This window comes from Triturus cristatus, chromosome 9 (assembly GCF_964204655.1).
Source record: "Triturus cristatus chromosome 9, aTriCri1.1, whole genome shotgun sequence".
Classification (NCBI taxonomy): Eukaryota; Metazoa; Chordata; class Amphibia; order Caudata; family Salamandridae; genus Triturus; species Triturus cristatus.
Genome location: NC_140592.1, coordinates 848,340,765 through 848,351,639, shown reverse-complemented (window position 1 = coordinate 848,351,639; position 10,875 = coordinate 848,340,765). Strand labels below are relative to the sequence as shown.

General features: G+C 41.0%; 1 protein-coding gene across 1 annotated transcript in view; it reads right to left on the bottom strand.

Moving 5' to 3' along the window:
• Window positions 1–1,737: 1,737 nt before the first annotated feature.
• Window positions 1,738–10,875, bottom strand: part of LOC146798947 (tumor necrosis factor alpha-induced protein 2-like) — a 48,150-nt gene continuing 39,012 nt past the window's right edge. The window contains exons 11-12 of the mRNA XM_085626311.1: window positions 8,877–8,998; window positions 1,738–4,929 (exon numbers count right to left, since the gene is read on the bottom strand). Coding sequence (XP_085482437.1) covers window positions 4,785–4,929; window positions 8,877–8,998 — 267 coding nt within the window. The 3' untranslated portion in view covers window positions 1,738–4,784. The remainder of the gene's footprint in view (window positions 4,930–8,876; window positions 8,999–10,875) is intronic.

The window sequence follows — 10,875 nt, the reverse complement described above, 5'->3', positions numbered from 1 at the left end:
CTCTAACAAATTTAGGAACTGTGATCAAAAAAGCCGAGGAGGATCTTAAGGGCCTAACAGCCTGATACCACGAGAAAAGATGTTGGAGTGGCAGCGGTCCCAGCCCATGCAGCGCTCTAAACACAATACAGGCAGCTTTGAAGAAAATGCGCTGCTGGACAGGCAGCCAATGGAGGTCAGATAATGCTTCTGAAGATGACGCGGAGCGAGGTCGGGCTAGAGCCAATTTGGCCGCCATATTTTGAACCCTCTGCCGCCTACCTACTAAGGACTTAGGTGCCCCCAAAAGTAGTGCGTTGCAGTAGTCTAACCTACTGAGTATAGTACTGCGCACCACCTCTGCCCGGGCCTCTGGGGCGAGCAACGGCAGAATTTTACGTAGTGCTCGAAGCAGGCCCATGCATGTAGCTATAGTCTTATTCACCGAGGCATCCAGTTGCAGACCAGGCTCAAACAGTATCCCCAGATTACGGGCCGACTCCGCCGCTGTCACCGTACCTAAAATGGATGCCGGCCAAAAACCTTCTGGCAACGTGCGAGAGGGCTGAGTCACATGCCTCACACACACTAGTCTTGAGCTACATGGCAGTGCACTTTCAGACAGACGGACAGAGCAGTGAGATATTCAAGAGATGCTGCACACATGCTTGCTCCTGTTGTACCAGCACAATGATGCAACAAAGGCTGCCCAGGAGGAGAGCCATTGGAAACCACCTTTATCACCAAGCCATTGATGTAGCACCACTTGGAAGGATGGAAGGCTGAGTTGGTTTTTCTGGCCAGGAACTGTACAAAGGGTTTTGGTGCCAGAGACAAAGATAACATTGATGGTTTTATGCCACTACCTTACCTCCTGGCAACACAGCCTTTTTTATTTATACATAAATGTATAGCACACATCTCATAAGTGCATTGATCATGCAGTTCTTAGCTCCAGTCAGCCCCTCCTGCTGTCTAATATTGATGGCTCTGCAGGAGGCTGACTTAACAGGCCTTTTGGCATTTAACCCCTCGTCAGGGTGCGAACATAAAACTGGCACATCGAGATGTCAGCCCTGCGCAATCAAAAATAATCACTCATTGATTAATTCTCTCACATAGCAGATAGTTCACTCGTGCTCACTGCTCATCTACTCATTCATTCACTCATGCACTCACTCGATTATGCGCTCACTCACTGTCTCTCACCTACCTCACAATTTAGACCAAATTCAACTGACATTAGCCTAGTACAGACTAGTTTTAGGCCGGGATCGCAATTAGGACAAAGGAGCATAAGGTATTTTACTAGACCCGGTCAACCCCAATACTTCTGATAAATACTGCTGCAATCAATACAGGATTTGTAATTGATGGATATTAAATCAAACTCTGAAATGGGAATATCATGCAGAATTCAGTGCTTCCTGCAGCAAATTCCTCATGCTCTGGTAATTTACAGACATGATTTTCCCGGTAATTTTCAGCAAGTTTCATCTGCGGAAATTGAAGTGGGGAAAACTGCAGACATACTAAGTTTATGGCGCCCAGTACCGGATGCAGTAAACTTTGCATTACTTGGAATTACGATCTCTATGCAAACTGGGGTTTGTGCAGGGATCAAAACATTGTGGCCCACTTGTGATAAGGCCCCTACTATTAAAGTATTTTATCTTCTTTGATTGTCTTGACTTTTTGTAAATGGTCTCATGTTTCCATCAACTGTGAATGACACACAGAGAATAAAGATGACTCGAGTTCAAGAAGACAGTACTTTAATACTGATCAACATAGTGCAAAATAGATAATAAAAAAAATAGAGACATAAAAATAAATACATACATTCTTTGGAAATTATAATACATTTTAAATACAAGTCTTACAAAAACAAATAACATTTTCAGCTGCCCTGAAAATCTGCCCTTGAGTAGATAAAAGCAGTCGTTTCAATATTCTAGGAAACATATTAACACTTTCTATAAGAAAGGATTTTTTGGCAAACTAATTACAGTCTTAAAATTCTGAAATACTGGTCACTGATATAAATACATATGTGAAATGGTTCGGCCTTTTTATAATGCTTTTTTGATGCCATATTTTTATATGGGAATGTAGAGTATAATGAGCTGCTTGACTGCCATTTGCCTGATGGGCAACAGCATATAACCTTAAATGCGGACTGGGTTCTGTGCACAACAGCATATAATCCTAAATGCGTACTGGGCTCCATAGACAACAGCAAATTATATGTGCGGACTGGGCTCCATAGACAACAGCATATAATCCTATGTGCAGACCAGGCGCGCAACACCCATTGGGCTCACCGGGCTTCAGCCCCCCCCCCCCCCCCCGTCATGTGTGTCAACCCGGCTGAGACAGCCTCGCGGGCTGGCGTCTGTCTAATTGCAGCCGGACCCGAGTGCTTCACAGGTCTTTAAAAGCCCATTTACTCGTTAATGAGGCTTTTGTTGTGTTTTCACCCCTTCTTACAGCCACTCTACCCTGCCTATGGCTGGAAGACGTAGCCCCCCCCCCGAAATCTTTTTCAGCCCCCCCCCCCCGAAATTTGGCTCTAGTTGCCCGCCTGGTGCAGAATGGGTTCTTTGGACAACAGCATATAATCCTATGTGTGGACTGGGCTCCATGGAGAACAGAATATAATCCTATGTGTGTAATAGGCTTCATTGATAACATATAATCCCATGTGCAGACTGGGCTCCACAGACAAAAGCATATAATCCCATGTGCAGACTGGGCTCCATAGACAACTGCATATAATCCTATGTGTGGACTGGCCTCCATGCACAACAGCATATAATCCTATGCGTGGACTGGGCTCCATAGACAACTGCATATAATCCTATGTGCGGACTGAGCTCCATGGAGAACAGAATAGAATCCTATGTGTGTACTAGGCTTCATTGATAACATATAATCCCATGTGCAGACTGGGCTCCACAGACAACAGCATATAATTCTGTGTGCAGACTGGGCTCTATGGAGAACAGAATATAATCCTATGTGTGGACGGACCTTCATTGCACACAGATCTCTCCTTCTGCAGTCAAACTAAGTAAATTCCAACAGACAGAGAGCAATTGGCAGAAGCAGGATGTTCCTTGAAAGGAAACAATGGAATTTTAAGGTCCACCGTTCAGGTTTAGAGTGTATATTAATTAATTTATTTATTTATTTATTTATAGCACTGAGACACCACTAATCTACTGCAAGTTACAACACTAACAAAGGTGGAATGTTTTGATGTCAAATCTAAATGCCAGGCAGCTCTGAATTTCTCTAGTTTGAATGGTAAATTATTCCAGAGTCTGGCTGCCAGATACAGGAATGATCAGCCTCCTATTGGTTCTCTTTTGTTTCCAGATATGCAGAACAGAAGAAGTGGAACGCAAGAGCGAAAGGAAAACTAATGGCCTGATATAGAGTTGTGTGGAAAATGTGAAGTCAGACATATTACATCTATTCCTTCCTATGTATGCCTACATTGACAGTATGTTGATAGTCAATATTCTGGAGTCAACGGGAGTGCAGGTTGATATTATGGACCTTGTAATTTTGATATACAATCATCAAGAGAAAGTCTGAAATTTGGCATATCATTCACTAGCAGAATTTCTTCCACAATGCTATCCCTGCTACAGCCCAACTCTAAATCAGACTCCTGATGCAAAGCTTTTGGCAGACACGGTATAATTTTTTTTTATTTATAAAGGGCAGCCAGTAATGATGGCTCCCTTCTGGTCCCCACAATAGAGGATACCATGCCTACAGAAAACCCCTACATCAATGAGCACACAGGAGAGTGAGTCTGTACTCTGCAGTGTTGGGAAAGTGCCATCTCTCCATGGATATGAAGCCTGTCCTTGCTAAGCCCAAAAGACTCATTCAATGATAACTAGGTGATTGGAACGAATTTGGGGACAAAAACATATAATCACATAAATGAAAAAGGAAATATTCAGATTGCACTTTCTTTACCTTAGTCAATTAGAAAAAAATGGTTGGCGCTCTGGAAAAATATTCTCCAGAAGAGAATTGTAGGCCCTCACCTGGGTCAGATTCACTGTTTCTACAGACGAGATTTTCGATTGGGTAAAAACTGATGTTTAACATGTATTGTACACAACAGCATTTATGCTTTTACACTTCAAAAGGAAATGGTCTCTGCAGGTCATTTTATCATTTGCATTACAAGTACTGTCACTGACAGACTCACTCACACGCTTGCTCTCAATGCATTGTGACTGAATGTACCAGACATTGTCAACAGTTTACGAAAGTGAATATCTTAAATCATGTACGAGGAGCAAATTGTCACATTAGGCAGTTTAGCCATGTACCGAACAGCATCATCACCCAGAATGATCCAGTGTAGCTGATCTGGTCTAAAGACATTGTAACAGGTGGCAGCAATCTCCAGTGTCCCCCCTGCTTGAGGAGCTTCATTACAGGGGTCTTGATACTTTATTTCTTAATGTTCAAGGGGTGTTGCTAGCCTTGGAGGCGTTGAAGGTGTATTCCAAGGCAGCAATCAAAGGGATCCTTGAGCGATAAGTCTATTCCTGCTTCTTTCTTGCAAAACCCCCAAAACACATTTTCCCTCGATTTTACGTAAATGCGACTCTTACATAAATCCAATTTCAAGTTCCCCCAGGCATCCAATGTTGTGAAACACTGCGTGATGGGTTATGTGGAACAGCACCATGTTCAGAGGTCGCTGTAGAGTTCCACACATAGCATTCCTCATTTATTTAGAACAAAATTCAATGTTTCAGTCTGGTAAGACCTCAAGAAACTGCTATATGAGAAAATAGCTTGGGCGTGTCCTCTTCCTTGCTTTCTCCAATGTCAGCCAGGATATTTATTATATATTTCAATTCACTGTTTCTGAGATTCCCTTTGATGTACAAGATCGCTCCGACTTGATGTTTGCTGTGAAAGGATGTAGAACAAAGTTAGACTTGGTCAAGTGTTACAAGCCTTTTCTATCAGAGATGACTATGATCGAGCCAGTGCTTCACTACTTTTCATCAACAGACTTTAATCCAGAGCAAAAGAGAGAAAAACAAAAAGGAATGTAAGATGAAGTAGGAGAAAGCTAGGACAACAGTGACAAAGGAATAATCTAGGGATTAGAAAGAACTTTGAAGAAATGACGTATAGACTAGAAGTGTAGACTTTTGGAAGAAAGTGGCATGAGGTGGTATCAAGATTGGCCAGTCTTGACATCTGGCAACTCCAGCATTTAGCAGCACACTGTGGGGACCTCTATTTATTTATTTCATTGATTTATTTACATGTCAAGCATTCGATCTGGCACATTTGTGGATCACTAGAATGCCCCCAATGACACAAAGAGGGGAAAAGTTGCATAGTTTCTTCCATGAACGATGTTTCAATGATTCAACAGTGAATGACAATTATGTTCTCAAACCCGCTGTCTTTGCCACTCACTGTTGCATCATCATGTTTTTTTTAGATTTCACAACATTGTTATTCTAAGAGGTCGAGGGGTATGTTTAACATCTCCCAAATGGAAGTTTATTTTTGTGGGTGGTGGAATGTTCTAACAAGGCATATGCTTTTGTAACATGATTTGTAATGGTCGCATTATAAAGGATCTCCTCAAATTACCGTAAAAACTTAAGTTGCTTTTATCTGCATGATGAAACTTTCATACAAATTACTGAGATGTACTTTTTAAAATACTCGTAAAAATATGCAAACTAGATAAAATAAGACAATTTCACTCTCTTTTTACAGCTGGGTTTTCGTCCTGTGCAATGCCAGGCATTGTATGTAAAGACAGTAATTTAAACTCAATTGAGGCATTTCAGATCGATGCAGACAGCATAAGCTAAAGCAGAAGCATGCTCCTGCATGGTCCCACTGTAACTAACATGAAGAGATGGCATAAACTGACTCACTGTAACTAACATGTAGAGATAGCATAAGCTGACTCACTATAACTAGCATGAAGAGATAGCAAAAGCTGTCAAAAAGGTCCCTACCTTGCCCTACAGAATTTCACCTAAAAGAGGTTTTCACTTTAAATTAGGTATTTCACATCAAGGGGGAGGGTGGGGGTTGGGGGGGGGGGTTCACATCAACACAGTATTTCAAACGACTTTAATACTAACACGTTTGTGGATCTTATTAATCTGTTTTGCAGTTTTCCTTTCTAAAAATGACTTGATTAACTATTGGCAAGGAAAGGAGTAATTTTATTTTCGGCCTTGGAATGGAAAAGTAACATCCACAAATTAAATGAGTAGGGATATATGGGTAAGAAAAAGTATGGGTGAGGGTAAAGAAAGAAGCAAATGTAAATAGCCACAAAGAGCCTGAGAGGTACAGCGTTTGTGCGTCAGATCTGCCAATGCTTGGGTAGGTGCTAGAACTTACGGGAAGCTGCAATGGGGAAGGTATGATCTAATATTTACCCATTACAAAATATCACGCCCCCTTCAGAAAATGTGCACTGCATTAAAACACTGAGGGGCATATATACAAAGAAATGGTATAGCATGGTGTTAAGCCCAAAATGCTAACCCCTCGCTTTGCCATGCCGAAAACGCAAGGATGCACTGTATTTACATAGATACGGCACATCCCTGTGTTTTTCCTAGCACTGGAGGTAAAGTAAACTGCCTAGCGCCAACGCTGGCACCCTTACACCATAGAGCAAGGGTGCTTGCATTGTGGGAATTATTGATTATGTGCAGAAAGGAGTCTCTTCCTCCACATAAACAGTCACAAATGGTGATTTCTAACTTGTGTGTACTGCATTGTGCAGTACACATTCAAATTGCAAATCGTCATTTTTGTAATGATTGTTTATGTGCAGGAAGAGACATGAACAATCATTCAAGGTGTTTTGCTGTTTCTATGTATGCTGCATGATGCAGCACACATAGAAACAGTTACAACAAGAAGAAATGAAGAGTTTCTCCTCATTTCACCATGTTAAGATCAGGTGTTTCCTGGTCTTAATTTTGGTGCTGCCTCCTATTTATGCCACCCTTGTAAATAGCATCAAAATCAATGGGTGTTGAGGCAGAATGCCCAACGCAACACTCATTGCCCACCCCTTTCACGCTAAGTATAGCGTGAAAGGGTTCCTTATTTACGAGGCGGAGTTAAGCCACATTAAGTGGCTTAACACTGCCTTGTAAATAAGGCGAATCCCCTATCGCCACAGGAACGTTGTTAAAAGTGATATTCCTGTGGCAATAGGGGTGTGTAAATATGCCTCTGAGTGTACTGAGCCATTAAAGGACAAACAAAGTAGTATGCTCAGCATTACACCTTTAAGTGGGCACCCACCTATGGCCATGGGCAGGACTAGGCTTGTTTAACATACTGTCAAAGTATACATTTTTTTTATGAGTGTACTTTCAGAACTTCACGTGGAGCATAATGCTTTTTACACACTTATTTTAAACTTGTGATGTGAAATGCACATTTGGTGAAATTGTTTGCAGGTTTCCTTAGGATAACTCTTACCCACTCCCAAAATCTTCGTAGAATAAGTCAGGCTCACTCACTTGCTGCAGCGGTGGTTAAAAAGCCCTGCAGCTATGGCCCCAGCTGCTGATGTTTCCACAGACGTGACACAAGTGTAGCATTAACCAAACTATAAGCAATCACCTGCCTGGTGCTCTGCTAGAATGTCACATCTATGAAAAGGCACATGCTGTCACCATTCATTGAGTGGACCTTGTCACAGACCTGTTACTATGCTCTGTCACTAATAGCTGGTGAATGGTCTTATCTCATTCAGCTTTTCTTCAACTTTGAGCCGACATAATAGGATTTTTCAGTGCATACTTACAATGTGCAGGAGAACTACAAACCCCAGGGCACAACACTGTTGGCTAAAATGAGAACATGCTAAACATTTACACATGCAAAAAGAACAATTGATGGACAGAATGCTGAACAATGTCAGGCATTCACCCTAGGAAAAGAGATCGGGCCTGAATTCATCGCTTTTTTGCTCCTCATTTCATTGCAGTTTAGACACAGCCATATGGAAATCAGTCTTCACCCTGTTCCCATGAGTCCAGCCCCAACTGCTAGGCCAGGTCCTCCCTGGACTGGAAACAAGGATCCTAGGACCGGTTTTGGGGTGTCACCCCTCATCAGCCAAGTTAGCTTGACTCCAGTGGCATGGAGAGCACAGGACCCACGTCTGGCCATTACCACCCAACTCGGGGTGGCAAATGCAAAAAGAACAATTGATGGACAGAATCCTGAACAATGTCAGGCATTCACCACATTACAGAGATCTGGGCCTAAATCCATTGTTTTTTGCTCCGCATGCCATTTCAGGTAAGAACAAGCCCTATGCAAATCAGTCTTGACTCTGTTCCCCATGGGAGCAGTCCATTAACACATGGCATGGGCTACCTTGTTCCCAAATGAACAACAGCCAAGGGGGTGATAAGATCACTTCCCCATTGCAAACCAATTACCTCCTCCTTTGCAGTGTCAGTAACTGGTCAATGCAACTTTCAATTGATTCAAATGTGGAATGCATCAGCTTTTTGCTGAGTTGGCAATGATTTTCTAATTCGCAAAATGGGTTTCGTACTTTGAACCAAACATGTGTGTGTTCACAATCCCTGGGACTTTGCAAATTCCATGGTTTGTGAATGCAGTATTGTTTAATTAATCAGATTCAAAGTATTTAAAATGAGAGCTCTGAGCAACCACTCAAAATGTACACATTTTACAAATAACTGAAACTGAAACCTTTAGGATTTGGGAAAATTGAAAGAAGTATATCATAGGAAGATAAACACCATTGGAATACATAGACATTGCATTGACATTGATAATCCTGTAGCTTCACTAGAAATTATCATAAATCTCACCTTAAATCTGGGTACTGGCTTGCAAGTGAAGCAACCTCGGTCCTTATAGCATCTATGTCATGAAGTTTGATGATTTCAGCTATTTTTGGGATAGCATCATTCAACCATTCTGCCTTTGATCCCTGAAACGCAACAACATTTCCTATTGTATTATATTTTCTTTACAATTTATATATTTAATTTCCTGTTGTAAATAGTAGTTATACTGTATAGCCCAACAATAAAACACATAGCATGGACGCTCTCTTTTGAAGAATAATCCTGTTAATCTCACTTTTCCAGAGTTCACCCATCGCACTTATATGTCTGAAGCCTTTAAGTTGTGGTCCAATAGCCTGTTAATCTTTTCTATTAGGAAATTTTAAGGAAAAATATTTTTCAAAATGCTGTGAACTACAGGTCCACATATGGCAAGATTTGAGGTTTCTAGTCATGGAACCATATTCTGACACATCATGTCTGATTGAAAACAATAGACAAACTATACAAGTATCACATTGCATAACTCCTTCCTTCCTTCCTCCTCACTCACTTCCTTCTATCTATCTAGGGATGTGCGAAACTTGGGTGATTTGCTTTTGCGACATTATGCAAAATTTCGGAAAAATCATGAAAAATTAAATGTAAATACAAAAAAAGCAAATTGGTCATTTAGCACTACATTTTAGTACAAAATGAGTTCCAGAGACAACTTTTGATGTGAGAATGCATTTCATGCAAAAAATATAGGTTGAAAAACTCCGCCAGAAACAGCTGCTCGTGTTCTGGTTGTTTGTGTTGTTCCCACGCTTCTGCTCTAGAATTTTGCCATAAATGGTGGCGTAGATACAGAACATAGTCTAATGGTGTAATTTCGGTAATTTCACGTAACAAGCATAACACGAAATTCCCCAAATTATGTTTGAAATATTTAAATTCCTTCCATCCTCAAAAAGCTGTGGATAATTACACCTCAAATATTGCTCTAAATATTGTGTATAGTTAGTTAGCCAGGAATTCAAAGTTCCCCCTTGAACACCGATGCTTTCATTTGTTTCTTATGGGAAGTTTTCCTTAAGCCCAAGATTCGAAAGAAGTGTTTTAAAGGAATTTGTCCTTTTCCTCTTGAGGACCCAGACATCAACTTCGTTAACTGCATAAGGTCTACCATAATTTCAATATCAATATAAGCATTTTTTTGTTATGTCTACTGCAACAAACCTGTTGGTTGTGAAGTAAGGTGGCAAATGTCATGGATATGATCAGAAACTAGAAATTAAACTTTCCCACACAGTTCAATTTTTCCATCAGCCTCAGATTATGTTGTGTGAAGTCACATCAATTCAAAGTTAAGTAAACTCAGTTCAACCTCCTAAAAGCACAACATTATCCAACAAGCAGTATATGCTTGGAAAGCCAAGGGACAATGCGACTCTAAAGTGAAAAGTATAGGACAATGTCCTCAATTTACCTATTTATTCATAAATGGTAATTAAAAAGAACATTTGTGATTAAACATAGATAGTCAAACTTTAAAAAAAAAAAAATACCAGAGCACTGGCCATGTATCAGTCCTTTTTGCCTGCAAATGGCACTGCTCATGAATAAGAATGCTGTCTACCTGGTCTTTGCTCATAAGCCGGGACTGTTGTTTGCTTAGTACACAGGGTTACCTTGTGCCAGGGATAATTCCCATTGAGAACAGATATTATTATGCCCGAGGGCTGGCCCCACTCGTGGGCCAGGGTAGTGCCCATGTTTTGCAATCCCTGTGCAAATGTTGCCTACACTCCAGGCTGTGGTCCATATTACGCATTACAATGTGCATCTTTCATTGAGCATGAGCTTCAATTTATGGAAGTTTCTAGTGACTTGTTAATGGAAATAGTAAATGAATGAATACACCAATTTCACTTCCTTAAACTTAAAACACCCAATGCTTTAGTCAAAGAATTATTTGGCACAATAGATTCCCGTCAACTCGTTGTTGATGCGGTTAGGAAGAACGTGAGGGCACTGT